General features: G+C 44.6%; 2 protein-coding genes across 2 annotated transcripts in view; one reads left to right on the forward strand and one right to left on the reverse strand.

Moving 5' to 3' along the window:
• LOC146860987 (t-SNARE domain-containing protein 1-like) overlaps positions 1 to 12,201 on the reverse strand; it is a 57,135-nt gene extending 44,934 nt beyond the window's left edge. Inside the window, exons 1-2 of the mRNA XM_085646475.1 lie at positions 11,775 to 12,201; positions 11,407 to 11,484 (exon numbers count right to left, since the gene is read on the reverse strand). Coding sequence (XP_085502601.1) covers positions 11,407 to 11,484; positions 11,775 to 12,201 — 505 coding nt within the window. The remainder of the gene's footprint in view (positions 1 to 11,406; positions 11,485 to 11,774) is intronic.
• The window catches only part of TSPAN32 (tetraspanin 32), a 537,989-nt gene that overhangs the window by 506,128 nt on the left and 11,810 nt on the right, over positions 1 to 20,051 (forward strand). The window contains exon 7 of the mRNA XM_085644943.1: positions 13,842 to 13,925. Coding sequence (XP_085501069.1) covers positions 13,842 to 13,925 — 84 coding nt within the window. The remainder of the gene's footprint in view (positions 1 to 13,841; positions 13,926 to 20,051) is intronic.

Here is a 20,051-nt window from a genome sequence, read left to right on the forward strand (position 1 = left end):
AATTCCTCCTGCCTACCATGATTCACTGTACCATACTTGCGAACATTTTGAACTTGGTAAGAGGGAGATTTTGAAAAAAAACTGGGGTATTGATTTTCCCCTTTGAGTTACATTGAAAAAGAGGAGATTGTAGACAGGAGACAGAATAAATAAAGCCCATTTGAGCTTAAAAACATTGGACGTTTCCTGGCTGAAACGGGTCTGTTGGCATGTATGGTTGTACTACCACTGCCTCTTCCCTCTGCCCACAATGGTCTATTATATTGCCACAGCCTCTCTTGCCAGTCCTGTATTGTTGGTTTGTTGCCCCTGCCCCCCTTGCCACTGCCATCCATAGTCTGTTGTGCTGCCACTGCCCTTCCTGCCTGCCCAGTGTGGTCAAATTGTTGCCTCTGCACTCTCCTGCCTGCCTTCAATTTTCAGAGTCCGTGCCCCTGGCCTCTGCCTCTCAACAGTATCCCAATGAACAACTAGATTGCTAACATTCTATATTTATTTAAAAAGTGTGGAACGCCTGACGTCATCTTGATGTATTCAAAACTGTAATACCTAGAGTATTTCCTTTAGAAACTACATATATGAGAGGGTCTTATTTGCATCAAAATTATGGTTAGTGCTCTAAAAAACTAAAATGAGGACATATTTTCTGAGTTTTCAAATAGCGACAAAGAACTTTTAAATTATTTGTAATCTTTATGTTTCTTTATCCAGTTGACCACTTGATTAAATGTTGCACCTTGGCGAGAGGATGTGGTGTTACTTCCAGAGCTGCAGACTTTGCAACTGGGGAACCAGGTTGGAGTTTCTGCTTCAGCTCAACATTCTGTGATTGTGGTCAAATCACTTAATCTCCCCATGTCTGCAACCAAAATGAATTTGATCTTGTGTGGTGTAACCAATGCTCATGTAAAGCATTCCAATACCTGACAAGTCTGCACTATATAAAACTGCAAATACACAAAAAATAAGTGTTTTGCACACTTCTGTCATTGGGCTACATGTGGGCTACATCTGGGTGATATTTGTGCTGCATTTAGGCTCTTTTGTGTCTGGTGGCCATCTTGGGAGATTTATTTGTTATGAAGTTTCCTAATTTCCTCATTTACTGCAGTCTCCTCAGTAGGAAATGCTTTCAGTTTTTTACTTTGATTCCATCAAGAAGGTATTCAGATATGTCACACATTTGCCATAAATTCTGAATGTTAGCACTCTTGTTGCTCATTAGATCACTGTAGTAAAGCTACTACTCACCACGGAAGTCTGCTGCTGGTATTAAAAGTGCATGTTTCAGTCTGCATATCAGAATTTTTTTATGAAATAGAAGAGGATTTGAGAAGTCACTCAAAATGTGCCCTAATTTTTCTGTCTTCAGCACTAATCATAATTTCTATGGCAAAATGAACCCCCTAATTTTGTTCCTTTGTAAATTAAATGTTTTAAGTGTTACCACTTTATTCCAATCAAGATGACTTCAGGTGTGCCATACTTTTGTCATAAGTAAGACTGTTAGCGCTCTAGTTGTTCGTTAGAAAACTCTGGGACATTCTTTCATTGGGCTATACTTGGGCTACATCTGGGTGATATTTGGGCTACATTTGGGCTCTTTTGCCTCTGGTGGCCATCTTGGGAGACTTATTTGTTATGATGTTTCCTAATTTCCTCATTTACTACAGTCTCCTCAGTAGGAAATACTTTCAGTTTTTTACTTTGATTCCATCAAGAAGGCATTCAGATGTGTCACAAATTTGCCATAAATTCAGAATGTTAGCACTCTAGTTGCTTATTAGATCACTGTAGTAAAGTTACTGCTCACCAGGGAAGTCTGCTGCTGGTATTGAAAGTGCATGTTTCAGTCTGCATGTCAGAATTTTTTTATGAAATAGAAGAGGATTTGAGAAGTCACTCAAAATGTGCCCTAATTTTTCTTTCTGCAGCACTAATCATACTTTCTATGGAAAAATGAACCCCCTCATTTTGTTCCTTTTTAAATTAAATGTTTTAAGAATTACCACTTTATTCCAACCAAGATGGCTTCAGGTGTGCCATACGTTTGTCATAAGTAGGACTGTTAGCGCTCTAGTTGTTCTTTAGAACACTCTGGGAAGCTGCAGTAGAACACAAAGGAATAAACTGACAGTCTCTGCCCTTGTTGGATGTACATGTTTTACTGAGAATGTCAGACTTCATTCTCACATGACTGAGAAAGATAATGTGAATTTACAGAAAATATGCCCTCAGTTAGCTTATAGATCACCTTCCAAACCTCTGTGGGAAAAGCATGAGAAAATAGTTTTCTCTCAAACATGATTCATGATATCACTGCAGAAGGCTTTTTCACATGGTAAAATCACCTTAGAACACACCACAATTCCTAAAATGAGTATGGTACCATCAAGAAATGATTTATAATGTAACTAAAGTCTTAAAACCTTCTATTAACTGCAGTGCTTTTTAATGAGGTGCTATCATGTATATTGGTCCCAAGATGGCTGCCAACACTTCTTGGATGAAGTGCTGACAGCCAATCAGATCTCACGATGAGATGTGTGGTTAGGCTCCGCCCAGATATATATGTGATTTTACTTTTGATTTTCTCGGGAACTACTGAACGGATTTACACCATTTAAGCAAAAGGCACATGACCGACCTGAGGTCTACCTCTTTGCCAAATTTCAAGTAATTCTGTTCAGCCGTTCGGGCTGTACCTTCGACTAAAGGTCCTATGGGAAAATGCATGGGGAAAACACGTTATGGGACCCCCCTTTTTTCTCAGCCCCCCCTTGACGAATCACCCCGAAACTTTCAGGGTAGGAGCTGAGCGGAGCGCCCCATTCGTTTTGAAAATTTCACGAAGATAAGTCAACCGGCGCCAAAGTTATTCAAAATAGAATTTTCAGATTTCCTATGGGAACTCGGTCCTAACTATAACTATATATATATAGGCATACATTTACAAGACTACATTTACAAAACATTAGTCCTGGCAGGAGCTTCCCCCTGAGCGCCCCCTGCCATCCCCTCAACACACACTTGGCCTCCTGTCCTCTGGGTGTATGTAGCTGACCTCCTGTGTTGCCTAAAACTAAAATATAAATTACATGAGTTATTTCACACGTCAGAGGCCCTAAGCACACCTTACAGTTCTGTTTAGCCGGATGAGCTGACACTTGTCCCGAAAACCGGGACATTTAATTAAAATTGAGTGAAGTGTCGGACAACGGGACAGTCGTCCAAAATGTGGCACTGTCCGAGGAAATCCGACACGTCTGGCCACCCTACATTGCTTGTGCATACTTTACGGAAAGCAGCGCTGCAGAAATGCCACGTCCTTGAGTGTGGCCGCTACACTGTTGTCCTTTAGATAGCGGGGGCCGGAGCAGTGCTGTAAAACAGCAGAAAAGGTAACAGAGTGCAGCGCATCCTGTCCCATATTCTTTTGCTGATGACTCATTTGTTCCTGCGACGGAATCCATTTTTTTCTGCAGACAAGAACCCGACTCACGTGGTCAGTAACCAGTTGTTCTCTCGGCATCTTTGCCTAGGCAGCTAAGAAATAGCCTTTATTTATGTGGCCTGATTGGTTGTTTAATGTGTTTGATTTGTTAGAAGCAGCTGAGTTCATGTTCAGTCTCATACCTGGTATTTATTTTGACAAGGACAGTCAACGAATGCTTCTCATTTTAATAGCTGCTTAACAGCCACTGCACAAGCTGATGGTGCCAGAGAACTGGGCTTTCTCTGCTATGACACAGCTGTCTTTCAGCCTACCAGGAAAGTGCAAATACGATTATTTGACAGTGAAAAGCGAATATTCTGCTGTCAAGCATGGATACCAAATTGTTTAACTTAACTGGGTGCAAGTTGCATATTGAAGTAGCATTTTGAAAAAACTTGGCCCAAGATTTAAATAATTTCGAACAGAGGGATATCAAGTTTTGCCCTACAAAAAGTATGCATTTGGGTTCTCTCTGAGCCTGAATAATCACCAGTGGCTCATAATAATCCAAGCATTCCACCCATCACCTGTTGTTTTCCTCAGCACGACGTCCTAAGTGCGTTGGGGATGCTCCAACATGGCTCCCATGCTCACTGTGCCATAGGGATTAAGCTGCATCTCTCTGATGAAGCCTAAATAGACCAACACAGTCTGCGGTTGCTTGTCTTCCCATCTGGAGAGGACTTGGCTGGGCAGTTTCCTGCTGGGCTGTTCTTATTGGAGCAGGACCAAGGCCGGTTGGTATTTGGAGGCTCTCTCTACTGAAATGGGCAAAAGACAATGAACTGGAATGCAGCCCCACGTAATTAGCAGTTTCTGAAATTAATTTAAACGTTCGACTCGTCACCTTTTTGTTTAACTCTGCTGTCTAGAGAGAACAAGTCAAGCTTCCTTCTCCGCCCACTTTGAAAATGATAGTTGCACTTTAGCATAACTTGTTACTGTCACCACACTGGAATATTGCAATGTCTTGTTTGTGGAGCCGCCCAAGAAAATTAGATTGGAAATATTTCAGACTCTCTGGCAAAAACTCCCAAACATGTATGTATCCTCAACCTTTCTCAGACTCCATTGATTTCCTGTGGCATAAAATATCATGTTCTAAATTGCAAACCTAGTTCATAAGCTTATTTGAACTTCTGTCGCTGCCTCTTTGATGAATGTGTGCCTTTTCTTCCACGCAGATACCTAAAATGGGCAGCTAAAGAGCTGCTGGATAGTCTCAAATGTCAAAAACGTGAGTGAAGGAAGAAAAGACATTTTAGGTTTTGGAGAAACCTTTTCCGTGAATAATCAAGAGGGGCGTAGCTTCATATACTTTAAGGAAAAAACTGCTTCCATAGAACTCAAAGTGTAGGGCAAGATACTGCAGGTACCTTGAAGTAGCACCAGCATCTAGACACCAGTTTCTAGTGTTAATGAGTTACAACAAGAGTAATGGGGTGCGGTGTGGGGATACGGATGTCAGTGTGCTGAAAGCAGTGGAGGCTGAGCCAAGACAGAGGCCTACATTTTCTTTTTTTTTTTTTTTTTTAAATTTTTTATTGAGATCAGGACAGGAGAACGGGATAGCATATAATAATTAGAGTTACAGACAATTAAACAAATTGATCAAATCAAACAGGCAATTCAAAGAAGGGCATGTACATACAGATCAGCAATCGTATCAGCTTTATCCAAATCAACTCAGTGACAGAACACAAAGAGAGAGAGAGAAAAAAAAAAAAAAAAAAAAAAAAAAAAGGGTTTTTATGTGTACATCAAACTTTACTTAGAGTTGAGGCGCCCCAGATTCTATTAGTTTTTTGAAGAAATTTGTGACCTCTGATCTTAGCTAGAGAAGTTTCCATGGTGTGGATTTCTTTGACAAGAAGCCACCACTCCATCACGTGTGGAGGGTTGCAAGAGATCCAAGTCCTAGCGATAGTGAGTCTGGCACAACCAATCAAAATATTAATAAGATCAGTTTGTGAGGCTAGAGATGGATGATTCAGCAGGGGGATGCCAAGCAAAACATTAGCCAAGCTTATTATAATTGGTTGTGTCAAAATCTGCGTGATACCCTGGCTAACTTTAGACCAAAATTCAGTAAGTCGGGGACACGTGAACATCATGTGTTCTAGATTAGCAGCTAGCAGGTCACATTTGGGGCACCTTGTCCGTTCGCTACTAGAACTATTACTAGACCATTTTGAGATTTTTTCCGGAGTATAATATAACTGAAATATCGTTTTATACTGTTGTAAGCGTAAGCTGGAAGACTGGACCGAGCGATTAAAGCTAATTAGTGAAGATGATATCTGGTTAGCTGAGATATTCAAACCCAGACGGGAGCTCCATTTGTCCGCAATATTCCCACAGTCGTCCGATTTGAACGAGGTAAGTACTTTATAGCCTAAACTAATGAGTGATCTAACCTTAGCAGTATAAAAGCAATTCCATATATCTGAATCTTCGATTTTGAGTAGCTTTGTTTTGCGTATTAAGTAATCATGTATCTGAATATATTTAAACTGTGCAGCTGAAGGTAGTTTGAAGATTACTCTTAGTGTCTCAAAGGCCAATAATCCATCATTACCATAGAGATTTCCGAGTGTTTCAATTCCGGCAACTTTCCACTTGTGAAACATACCATCATGAAATATGTCCGGAAGACCGGGGTTAGCCCATAGAGGCAATTGGGGATGGAACAAAGACGTATTGCATTTGGCTAAAATAAGTTGCCAAATTTTAACAGTGTCTCTAATCGTCTTAAATTTTACCCGTTTAAAATAGTTTGGGTCAGTAGTTTTGGCTAGAAACATATTGGAGTCCTCGCCTAGGGCGAATTGATAACAATATAGCGTTTGTATGTTACGGATAAACAGGCCACGGAGACGGCTCAAGAAAGCAGAGAAATAATATACTCTAAAGTCGGGGAAGGTCAAGCCACCTTGATTAAGAGGTAGTTTAAGAAGATTAATTGACCTACGAGCCTTCTTGTATCCCCAGATGTAACTGCTAAAGATCCCATCGAGCCGTTTAAAGTATGCGTTACTGACAATAAGAGGTATGGACCTAAATAAATATAAAAATTTAGGTAGTATGTTCATTTTGATTAGGTTGATCCTACCAACCATGCTTAAGGGGACCTTGTGCCATTTTTTTAGAGTTGTAGCGGTTTCTTTAAGAAGAGTCTCATAATTAAGTTTAATTATCTCATTAATATCTGAAGAGATTTTAATACCAAGGTAAGTGGCTGTTTTGCAAGTCCCTACTATTTGAATCGATGGTTTAAAGTTTAGAATAACTTGTGTTTTATGTGAGTTGAGTTTATAGCCGGAGACTAACCCGAATTTGTTAGCCTCCTCGGTAATTCCCAGTATAGCTGACGGTATATTGGTTGAATAGACCGCAATATCATCGGCATACGCCGTTATTTTTAGTTGTTTCTGACCGTGTATGAAAGGAGTAATATTAGGATTTGCTTGTAGTGCAACAAGAAAAGGTTCGAGGGATAGCGCAAAGAGCAAGGGTGATAATGGACACCCTTGCCGAGTACCACGAGAGATTAAAAAGCTGGACGAGGTTAGCCCATCATAGCAGAGCGTAGCTGAAGGGCGGTCATATAGAGCCTGAAGCCATTTAAGAAATCGACCATGGAATCCCATAGTGATCATTGTTGACCAGAGAAATTCCCACCCCACTCGGTCGAAGGCTTTTTCAGCGTCCAAGAGAATCATACCGAGTGGGGTGGGTCCAAGCCTGGCAACATCGAATGCGGTAATGGCCATATTAATATGAGCGGTAGTATCTCTTCCCATAACAAAACCATGTTGGTGAGGGGACACCAGATGAGGAATAAGTGGAGCTAGTCGGGAAGCAAGTACCTTGGCGAAAATTTTAGCATCTGTATTGATGAGTGAAATGGGTCGGTAGGACCCACATTGATCCGCCGGTTTACCCTTTTTTTTAGAAAAAAGACCATCCTGGTTGTATTCCAGGATTTAGGAGCCTCCCCGTTTATCCCAACATTACTAATCACATCAGTAAGTAATGGCAGAATTTCCTCCGAGCATTTTTGGTAGATGTCTAATGGGATTGTATCCTCTCCAGCAGCTTTTCCTAAGGGTAGTGAAGCAATTGCTTTTCTGATCTCTTGCTCAGTAATATTTTCAGAGAGCAAATCCATGTTTTCAATCTGTTTACCTTTAGTTATGTAAGTGTCTAAGTATTCTTGCATCTTATTCAGCTCAGGTTGCTCCTCTGGAGTATATAATGTACTATAAAATGCAGCGAATTGCTGGAGAATCTGTTCGGGTTGAGTGTAGACCAAATTGTTTGGGCCCTTAATTTCTTTTATAAAGGTTTTAGATTTATCATCGGCAATTTTGTATGCTAAAATTTTGCCAACCTTATCCCCACTCTCGTATTGAGATATATGGAATTTTTGTAAACTATTTAGATTTTTCTCCATAAGTCTAGTTTTAATATTGAGCTTAGATGAAGCTAGCTTTTGACATATGTCAGATAAGTTTGGCACATCCTGTATCAGAGCCTGTGACAGCTGTTTTTCAAGCATAGTTATGGTGTTACTCAAAACCGCCCAGCCACGTCTATATAAGGAGTTTTGATTGAAAACAAACTGTTGTGTGAACCCACGGATGCTGGCTTTGACCGTATCCCAAACTATACTTAGAGAAGCAGAATTAATATTTATAGCAATAGATTCACGTAAGTGTGCTTTGAGCTGGGTTATATAATCAGTATTAGATAGTAGATGTCTGGGAAATGTAAATGCCCTAAGTTTCCGGTTGGTCCGTGGCAGGCTAAATGATATCACAATTGGATTGTGATCCGAAGCAACTCTTGGGCACAACTCGATAAAGCTATTCTTTATAATATTATCTGATGCCCAAACCATGTCAATTCTTGAGCAAAGTTGATGGGGGGCATGTTAAAATGATCAGGCTGGAGGGGAAGGTTATTTGTTATTATAATTTGTTTTTGTTGTTGCAATGCAGTATGAAAAATCAAAATCAAAAACAGGCAAAGCGTTTTAACAGATTGAAATGACACACAGAATCAGATGTTTGGTTTGGAATGTATCGGGACTCAATGGCAGGAATAAGAGACGGCTTGTCTCCGAGGAGCTTAATTTGTATAAACCACAGATCGCCTTGCTCACTGAAACACATATCATCTATTCTGACCGTAAGCTTTTGAGGCAGTTAGGATACGACGTGCTTGTATGTTCAGAATGCAGTATACCAACTAGAGGTGTCGCTATTTTGGCACAGAAAAGATTAAGGGCCTCATGTAGGTAGCCAAATACCGGTCGGTAACGGCCGATTTTCGGTAAATATGCCGTTACCGACCGGTATTCAGACAAGTGAGATGTAGGAGTCCAAAAACCACTTTTCGGTAAATATGAGGCGGTAAATACCGATTCATATTTACCGAATTCCAAAATACCGAATCAGAGTTACCGAATACACAATTAACGAATCGGTAAATATGAAGTGGTAAATATGAAGTGGTAAAAATTAAAATGACATGTAGGAGCACTCGGTAATTAAGAAATCCAAGAAAATCGGTAAATAAGAGTCGGTAATTAACACGGATTGAAAGCAGGTGGTAACCATCAACAGTGCAGATAAGCAATCCCAAAATGCAACAGCGTGGACAACATGGCCGCTATGTACGTCATTGCAAGGCGCCTACGTCTACAGGCAGCAGGACTGAGGGTTTGGCGACGGGAGGAACTCATCTACAGACAGCGCATTACACTATTTCAGCTGACTGATGCAGAGATACATGAGAGGTACAGGCTACACCCCGAAACCATCATGGACTTAATCAGGGACCTTCACCCACTCCTGGACCAGCCAATAAGAAGGGCGCACGCCATACCCCCACATGTGCAGGTGCTCTGCAGCCTACATCTGCTGGCATCCGGCAGTTATCAGGTGGTGACAGCTGCGGTGGGTGGGGTATCCCAGAGTTGCCTGTCACGTTTCTTCATGAAGTTCCTGGATGCCATGATGCAGAGAATGCACCACTACATAAGCTTCCCAAACACACAGGCTGCATTGCAGAAAACAAAAACAGACTTTTATCACATGGCACAGTTCCCCCATGTCATCGGCTGTATTGATGGTACACACATCCCAATCTGTCCACCAGCTGACACAGAGCACATCTACAGGAACAGGAAGTCCACCCACTCCATCAATGTGCAGGTGATCTGTGATGCAGGGAACATCATCACAGATATTGTTGCAAAGTTTCCTGGGAGCACCCACGACTCTTACATCTTCCAGAATAGTGGGATCTACACACGACTGAGTGCCGGAGAATTTGGAGAGGGATACCTGCTAGGTGAGTAACAGTGACGCCCCTTGAAACCTGCAACTCATAGTGTATAGAGGCATGTTACTGATGGTTCCCTTTCACTCATCTAGGCGACAGTGCATATGCATGCCGGTCATTCATCCTCACTCCCTACCTACACCCAGCAACCCAGAGTGAGAGACGATACAACGTGGCACACAAAACAACACGCAATGTGGTGGAGCGCACGTTTGGACTACTGAAGAGCAGGTTCCGCTGCCTGCACAAGAGCGGAGGCGCACGCCAGTACAAACCCATCACCTGCTGCAAGATTATTGCCACTTGTGCAATGCTGCACAACCTTGCCACGAAAAAAGGTACAGATGTGGAACTAACATATTTTGAGGACAACGAGGATGAGTCAGGCCAGCCAGAGGGCAACGCAGCTAGAGTGCCAACTGCAATCGATGGGAGAGAGAGACGGGCAGAGATCACATGCAACTATTTCTGAGTAAGTGAGGGGACACAGCGAGTTGTGAGAAGTCATGACGTAGTTTTAATGTGGCACCACGCCATGAACACATGAACAAGCCAATCTGGCAATATCCCATCTATACAAGGAGTAAGTCCAGGGTTACGTCACCCAATGGGAAGTGGCTAAGCAGGGCTACATCAATGTTTGCGCATACGCGCTGCAGTGGTGGATTGCACGGCCTGTGCATCCTCACTAGAGCCAACCCCAAGCCGCCTGCTGCTCCTGCGTGCTTCTGGGACGGGGGGTGTGATGCTGCTCCTGCTGCTGGTGTCGATGCTCTCCGCAGCATCCCCTGCAGCAGTTGTCGACGCCTGACTAGTCAATAGCACCCCTAGTGCACTTGTCACCTGCACCATCCCCCGAGACAGGTCGCTGCAGCACTGTGTTAGGCCCTCCTGCATCGTCACAGAGCGCCGGCACAGTAGAGAAGTCGCAGTTGCCAGACGGTTGAGTGCCCTGCTGGTAGTGTCCCTTCTCTGGCGTTCCCGGCGCCGTGCTTCGATGTCAGCATCTAATTTGCTGCACAACTGCTGGATTGACTGGGACATGTCCCGAATGCCCGCAGCCATGCCGCTAATGTTATTGTCCATGTTGACTAATGTTGTCTTCATCACCCGCATGTGCCTCTGGACTGACATGACTGCCTTTGATTGCAGGCGCTGTTGCTTCAACATTTGGCCCTCGAGACCCAAGAAGACACCATGGCCGTCAATGGGTGCTGGTGGACTCTGGACACGCGACCTGCGGCGCCCTCTTGCTCCCGTCTGTGCTGCCTGTGAGGTGTGGGGCACAGTGGCATGGCTCCCTTCCTGGGGCCTGGTGCGGTCTTCTGGGCCCATGCTGTCGTCTGACGAGGTGTCTAAGGCTCGTAGCCTGGCTGCTGGACGCCTCCTCATTCTCACACCTGCAAGCGGAGATGTGGCCGGTGATTCGAACATGAGTGGCGATGCTGGCTCTGGTTGAGGTGATGCTGGCTCTCGGTGAGGTGATGCTGGCTCTGGGTGCGGCGAGGCTGGCTGTGTTGGTGGTGCGGCTGCCAGTGGGCCTGCTCCCTGGTCTGAACTTGTGCTGGCTAGAGGTGATATTTGTGGCCGGTGTGCCGTCTCTCCTGCAGCATGCCCTGTCCTGCATGATGTCACATCTGTGGACAGAAATACAACATTGGCTCAGTGTCCCCGAAGGGCTGCATTGCAAGCGTCACAATACATCATTTCACATTCCAAAATGTCCTCTGTCTCCTTGTGCCTCGAGTGCGTGACATGCCTTGTTGCCCTGTAACATTTACGTCATGGTTAGTGTTACCCTGACTACATCTCCCGGAATGCATTGCCTGTCTGCACTGACACGTGTGGACTGCAGTGTGATTCTCGTTTCACAATGGGGGATGTGGGATAGGGGTGGGGGGGCTACATTGCTGTGCTTTTGTCTTACCTTGGTGTGTTGCGGCTCTGGCAGAGCTGTCGGCGTCCCCGAGGCCCACGACGCTCTCTTGCTCGATTGTGGCCGCCACCAGCTCCTCCAGTTCGGTGAGGGCAGGTGCCCTGTTGGTTCCACCTCCGGTCTGGCTGGCCTCCTTCTGGATGTCGCCCATCTTCCTCTTGGTTACAATCCTCAGGTCATACCAGCGCTTTTTGAGGACCTCAATGTCCCTGTGGGTCACTCCCACAGCATTGACCTGCGCCTGGATGGCCAGCCATATGTTGCGCTTTTCAGCCTCAGGCACTTGCAGGGACTGCCTTCCAAACAGCTTCTGGTGCTGCTTCACCACCTCCTCCACCAGCACCTGGAGTTCCTTGGGGCTAAATTTCAGCTTCCTCCTCCTTTCCCCTCCGTCTCTCTGTGTTCTCTGGCTGGACATGCTGTTCGTTTTTCCGCTCGCACAGGCAACGGCTCCCTGCCTCTCCTCTGCACTCAAAGCCTCTCCAGGGTCGGCTAATTATGTACACCTGCCTGGGTGTGGCCACTTCCTGGTTGGATGGGCTGTCGTTGCACAGGATTAGCTGTTTCGTCAAGTCATGTGATTTTATTTACCGAATCCGTACATACCGATTCGGTATTTTCCGATTCGGTAAATACCACCTCGGTATTTTCCGAATCGGTAAATACCACCTCGGTATTTTCCGAATCGGTAAATACCACCTCGGTATTTACCGATTCGGTGAATTCCGATTCGTGATTACCGAATGTTACCGAATCGGTAACTGTTACCGAATTTTTACCTACATATAACTTACCGATTCTAATTTACCGATTCGGTACGGCTCGGTATTTAAGAACCGGTAAAATTTATTTACCTACATGAGGCCCTAAATATAGAACTGACTAAAACTAAGGTTGATAAAGCTGGCCGTTGGGCTATGGCTCAAGTGCTCTGGGATGACAATATTTTTACTTTTTGTGTATTTTACGGGCCGAATATTGATGACCCGTCTATTATAGACAGGTTAAATATTGAACTATTGGACAGCAGTGGGGAACTTATTATAATGGGGGACTTCAACCTTATTATGGATTATAATATTGATACTACTCGACAACGAGCATTTCAGAGGATGCGTCGCTCACGAGCTGCACTTATCGAACTTGGACGTATCCATAACTTAAAAGATGTCTGGCGAACAATATATCCCTCTACTGCCGGCTTTACATACTACTCTGCCCCCCATCAACTTTGCTCAAGAATTGAGAGGCCTACATTTTCAAGCATGCAGATTACCCACGTGTTACAACAATGACAAATTAGGCACCTCTGCACAAGAGCCTATTTACTACAAACCACTTAATTCTCTAGCTATTTGTATTTACTATTGTTGCCTTTTCTGTCTCTTCAGTGCCTCTGCCATTGTCTGCCCTTAGTACTGGGTCATTCTACTGCACCTCTCTATGCCTTTTGTGGGACCTCAGTAAATGCCCTTCTCTGGCTGCCAGTGTTTGTCACTGCTGTACCAATGGCACCGCCTAGCGGGGCCTAAACACATGCCATAATGTGATTGACCACTAGGTGTCACTGCTATACCAAAAACACTTCCTTGCAGGACCTTCGTTCAAACCATCATCTGACTGGAAACTAGGTGTCACTGCTACAACATTGTCTCACTGCTCACTCAAAAACTCTGGGTCTCAGTCCTAAATAAGTGTTTGCCTGCCTTTATTTATAGGTTTTGAATAGTGCTAGCTAGACCCGTAGGTATCAGAGCACTTTACATAATTGTGAAAAAAACAATAATCAAGTCGTTGAGCATATGATGCGAGAAATATTAGATTCAAATCCACACAAAATATATACAAGGGGAAAATAAGTTGGGCAATGAAGGTTTCATTCTGCCTGTACAGTATGCAGTCTCTGTGTGCCACTGACTCAATGTATGAAGCTGGCACAATCCATCTGGCCATTCCCCAGCGGGGCATCAGTTTGTTGAAAGCCGTGCTGCTCTTTGAGAGGACTGACATTCGGCCATTGGAGGTGGACAGGCTCATGCTTTGTCTGTTCTTTTGCAGGACTGCCTGCAGGCGATGGAAGCCTTCTTGAGCAGGCACATGTGGTATGTGTCCTGCCTGCTGCTCCTGACGCTGGGATTCACGGTAATCAACATTACTTTTATGCTATTCTCATGTGTTCTTATGCATAGTTATCTATGTTTTACCCTCTTTGCACTTACCTGTATTTTTCCTGCTTTATTCTTACTTACTGCCACTTTCTGAAACATGGATAAACTGGATCCTTGAGGTTGGTAGTAATGTGCTCTGTTTGGCAGTCGCTGCTGGTTTCCACATCTGTTGGTCGTGCATTCTGGTTGTGAGCTTTCTTTTTGGAAATAAACTCTTGAAGTGGTGTCTGACGTCTGTCATTCCAGCTTACTTCATACTGATGTTAAGCATAGGATTCTAGTGAGGATCATAAGCCCACCAAAGTTGTGGAGGATGCCCAAGTTGTTCCTGGTAAAGGCTTCTTATCGAGGAGTTGGCCGTTTGAAACAAGCACTGGCAAAGCCAAGAGGTCTTGTCTATGCAGGAGCTATTGTCTTTTAGCTATTTTGAAGAGCAGTGCGGCTGCTGTGCAGCACCGGTAAAAGTTAGCAAAAAGGTTTTTTTTGTAATGGAAGGTGTGGTTTTCCGAAATAGACAATGGGTGGGAAGGTAGAAGGTAACGGGACATTTAAAAAAACTCAGTGACGTGTCAGGTGTTGGCCAGTTAATAACACTTTTTTATCTAGTGGTGGGGGTAACACAGACAGTGGGAGGGTGAGGAGTGGGAGGAAAGTAGCAACTCAGACAACGTAAGGAATGGGTGTGGGGTTGTGAAGCAACACAGTCAACAAGAGGGTGCAGGTGAGAGGGAAGAAGCAACATGGACAAGGTTGGGGATGGGGGAGGAAAATAACAAGAAATGCTGGGGAAAAAGAAAATACTACCTCTATCACAGTGCAAGCAGCAGAAGGAGAGAAATCAAGATGAAGCCATCAGTACTTGGTCCATGCTCCACATAAAAGAAGAGGAAGTGAAGCTTCACTCGATGGCGGATTAGGAGGCAGCAAGTAAGAGTGACAATGAAGTCAATGAATGGTAAGTAACGGCCGGGCTCCAAACCCCTTCTTGTACACAATATCACTCGCAAGCAACAGTGCATGTGTGCTGTTTTAGGTAAGATCTTAAGAAGAATGTCAAGCACATGCTAAGACCTGTAAAAGTGAAGGGGAGCATGGCCACAGCTGAAGCACAACTTCACAGAATGCAAAATTACAAATATTACACCTGCACAGTGGGCCTTATGTAAACTGTCCACGAAGGTCTGAGGCCCTTTCTGTTAAAATGAAGCACCTGCATAGCATTAAAATGTGTGCAAATGCCTGCTATGCTCTTGGGCAATGCTGATGTGGCTCATGGACTGAATTTAAACTAGTGACAAACTTCGTACATAAGCAGAGGTATATTTGTACTGCGAAAATGTACCTGCGATGCGACAACGTCCAGAGGTACAACTGAGTTTTCATTTACAGAGAGGCAGGCAGCCGGCGAGTTCCTATTATGTGGGGTGGTGAAGATAGCGGGGAAAATGCTACATGACAAGGTGAAACTTCATCATCATCATCATAATCTTTATTTCGGTCACTTTGGACCATAAAAGAATGCAACGATTATACAATTATAAATTACAGAATAAAAAGATTACACTTAATTAAGTTAAAAACAATCATAAAACGATTGAGTTAAGATCATCAGGAATATTCATATAGCCATGTTGGACTTGATACAACGATTGCGGATGAACCACATTGCAGTTAAAAATTTTGCGACTGCAAATACAATTAAAGCAGATAAGTCTGTCTTTAGGATTCTATATGCTGGGAGAAAATGCCTAAACCCAACATTTTTAAGGTGAGGGACAAGCCAGTAATTCCTAGCTCTCTGGTAACCTGGACAGAAAAATATAATGTGCAGATCAGTCTCTCGCGGGTATGAACATGCTGGGCATTGCACTGAGGGCTGGGGTTTAGTCCAGCGATCAGTGTATGCTCTAAGAGGAAGAGTACCATATCGCCACTGCATGTATAGCTTCCTTGTAATTGGGGGGCCTACATCATCAAAGACGGACTCTTGATGGTATGAATCTTTAAATCCAAGGAAGTAGTTAGTTAAGGACCCCTCATGTGTGCTCTCAATTGAGGCACGTAACTTGTACTCGTAGTAAACCTTTGAGATAGATTTGCGTGAGGACCTGCAGCATACATTTGCTGGATTAAGCCACAAATCTGGTCTTCCTAACATTTCAAATGTTTGCTTAATGTATTTTAACCACGGGATTTGTGCCGCTTTAGGTAGGCGCAAGATCTCTGCGAGCTCAGCCCTATAGTTGGATAATTCAGGTGTGCTCCAGATTTTGCGCCATAAGGTTAAAGGTTTAAATCCCAACTCCTCCGAAATAGGTCTAAGGCCCAGGTCTAATCTCAATGGGAGAAGTGGGGTACTAGGCGGTAATGCTGCCAGTTGCCTTAAAAAGTTGTTCTCCGTAATCTGCAATTTCTGAGCAGCTATATGCCCCCATATTTCACCCCCATAGGTCACTGCCCCTCTGGCCTGTAGTTTATAAATTTGGAGGGGGGGGGCAAATGGCTTGTAACTCGACCTACTTATCATCCTGCATATGCCACCTGTTAACTGAACCAGTTTCAAGTTTGCCTTGGTTCGGTGCGAATCCCATGTCATGATCTGATTGATTGTTACCCCCAAATAATCAAAAGTAGTGACCCTCTCTAATCTATCAGACCCTAACATGGGATTTGGGCGAGTTCAAGAAGGCAGATTAAGGATCATATACTTAGTTTTGGAAGCGTTGATTTCCAAACCGCGCTTCACACAAAAGTCCGAGAACCCATCCAGCACCCGTTGTATGCCCATGGGGGATTTAGAGAGCAGCAGGGTGTCATCTGCAAACATAATGGCAGGCACCCTGCTGCCATTTAGTTTGGGGGCATCAATGTTGCTCAGCCCAGTAAGATGGTTAATAACCCCATTGACGAAGAGGCAGAACAGGGTCGGTGCAAGCACGCAACCCTGTCTGACCCCTGCGTCAACGGGGAATCTCTCCGAGAGAACTCCCCCTCTACCGCACCTAACCTTGGCAAAATTCCCCTGATGTAATCTCATCAGGATTAATAGGATATTCCTAAATCCCTTAGAACAGTCCATAATTTATCCCTTGACACTAAATCAAAGGCTGCTCGCAAGTCCACAAAGACCATATACAAAGTGCCGCCCTCAATTAGCGCGGTCTTCCAATATAGTAGGTTCAAACGGAAAATCTGGTCTGTAGTTGAAACACCCTCTCTGAACCCTGCTTGATACGGGCTCATAATAGCGTGTTCTTCAATCCAATTCTGGAGGCGATTAAGTATCAGTCTACCGAAGATCTTTTGGGGAACATCCATAAGACTGATAGGTCTATAGTTGGCTGGGAGCAGGGGCGATCCCTTTTTAAATATTGGGACAATCTCTGCGCCCATCCAAGTATCTGGGACCTCCATGCCCACCAAAACGGAGTTAAACAATATCAATAAGTAGGGTGCCCAGACGTCCGGTTCGTGTTTAAATAGATCGCCCGGTAGGCCGTCTAAACCGGGTGCCTTGCCTGATGCCAACCGTCCAATGGCCTCACGGACCTCCTTTAATGTGAATGGAGTCCCTTTCAAAGGGTCACTAACAAGGTGGGTAGGGTTAGTCCGTACTCCATCAACTACGCTATATAAGGACTGGAAGTGGTCTTGCCAAGCTTTGGCTGAAATATTTGGCTCTATTGCAGAGGCCAACTTCTCCGACCCAGTATTCGCATAGCGCCAACATTTCCGCGAATCCCCACGTGCCAGGGAGATGGTGAGATTTTCCCATTTTTCGTACTCCCATTCGCTTTTTGCGTGGCTAATCAGGCGCTTATAGGCCGTTCTCCTGGCCCTGATCTCCACACTCCCCTTGCCCTCCTTTATCGAGGCCAGGAGATCAGTTTTTGCCTTACGGCATGTGGTGTTATACCAGAGGGGACAAACCGTGTGTCCATTTGCCCTTTTTGGGGTAGAGAAGAGGATTTCGGACACCGATTTAATGAGGTCCTCATGCAGCAGCCCCCGCAGTATATATGTGCTCTGGGCACTTGTTTGCTCCATTAAGGCATGGGCCTTTTCGAGTGTGGGGATAACGCGGGCATACAGCCTGGATATCTTCCCTGGATTAGAAGCTAATTTCTCCCACTTCACTCTTCGTCTGTTATTCGTGAGGCCTAATCCTACCTCAGGCATCACCATTAATTCCCTCCTAACCTCAAGACCCGGATGGTCATATTCCAGTTCCAGTGCGTTGTGGTTACTATCATCCCTTGGGATCACCCGAAAGTCTCTGATAAGTGACCACGAAGCCAATGGAACTAGGATATAGTCAAGTCTGGATTCCCTACCCACTCTATGATATGTGGATTTTGGGGGGATATCAGATTTTATCCGCCCATTACAGGCCCGGACACCATATTTCAAAATTAAGGATGTAATTTGTACAACCAAAGGCGTCCAAGCTCTTGGGCCCGGCGCTTCCAATGGGGGTACAGACCATACCGCATCCTCCTCTTGGGCTAGACCGTCCCGTAAGCCAGAGAGCGGCTCAAAGTGGCAATTTAGGTCACCTCCTATTAAGAAAGGAATGCCCTCAGGGATTTCACTTAGAACTTCCGCAAGCTCCTCTATAGTACGCGACTCTTGCGTGATACTTACTGGTCTGGAGTAGACATTTATCCGTAAAAGACTATGTGAATTTGACCATTCCAACAGTACAACAAGGATGTCCTCCTTGCTCAATGGGAGAACGGCGGCACTACATCCCAAATCACTGGCCACCCAGGTTGCAAGACCACCCGAGGGACGCCCCCTGCCCCCCCCATTTTGCGTTTATAGAGAATGTAGCAAAATCAGTACGATTGACTTCTTCTCGCGCCCAGGTTTCTTGGAGCTGATGGTACTCTCAGTTGGTGGGTTTGGGAGCATAACCATACTAAAGTGTGTCCCCAGTGGGGTATTGATGTTTATACTGCCATCTCGGGTCGCTGTCATCTCCCTTGGTATGCAAGGAGAGCAAACAGGACTTATGTCTACCTCTCCATTGGTAAATTTCTCCTCGAGGTTGGCCTTATCCTTAGGAATAGCTAGGCATATTTTGATGGCATGAACCCCACCGTGACCACTATCCTCCCCTCTCCCCGTCTCGCTCCGTCAATCTACCATATCTAGGTTGATAAACCTGTTATGGGTAGGGAAGTGATCATAGCGCTGTGATCTGGGAAGAAGGGGGCTCCCTCTTGCTCTAGCACCCCATCTACCTCCTCTTTTATGTACTAGTTCCCAACCCTCCTCTTCCTGCCCATATCTTAAGGGTGGGTAGAAGAATGATAAGGGTAATGCTTGAATGGAAGTCCCCTTGTCACAATGTGGCCAGCTACATATGTATGAGACAGTCCTGGGGTCCCTGAAATTTACCAGGACACGGTCTCCATGGATAGATTTCCTAGTGCCACCCAACCATGGGACTCTTCTCACCATGAGAACCTCACTCTGTATTCCTTCAGGTAGGGGCCTATTAATAGAGAGACAATTAATTACCTTATTTTTTTGGGCTTCTACAGGTTCCCGAGAAGATGGCTTTAATTCGGGAATACCTGTTAGGATAACTGTGTACGGGCTTGCCTCCGGTGGCAGGTTAACTAACCTATGTTTGTTACCATTGCCCAGTTCCTCGCTTTCAGGCTCGACTGACTTCTCCTGGGGGCTTACATTTACTAGGCAATTTGAAGCTAGTGGATTAGCCTGTGGTATTGAATCATGAATTTGTATAGGCTTAAGTACAGGACCCCTTTCCTTGACTGGGGGCACTATTGTGGTGATCTTATCACTAAGGGTCAGCCCTGCGCTTGCAGATTGACTGTCTTTTTTGGGGGCTTCTACTAATTGTGAAATATCTTTTCCAATATTCACTAGACAGGTTTCTATCTTTGTTAATCGCACTTCCAAAGGATTGAGCATTATCCTCATAAGAGTGCGAATATCAGAGAGAGTAATATCCTCCTCCCCCGAATTTGCGTTTGTACCCAGTGTTATCTGCCCCGGGGTATGGGAGGGTGGTGCCCTTTTTTTTATGGCGAATTTGGCCCCTTGCTAGCTATGCCATTTTTGTTAC

The sequence above is a fragment of the Triturus cristatus genome, chromosome 3_1 (assembly GCF_964204655.1).
Source record: "Triturus cristatus chromosome 3_1, aTriCri1.1, whole genome shotgun sequence".
Taxonomy (NCBI): domain Eukaryota; kingdom Metazoa; phylum Chordata; class Amphibia; order Caudata; family Salamandridae; genus Triturus; species Triturus cristatus.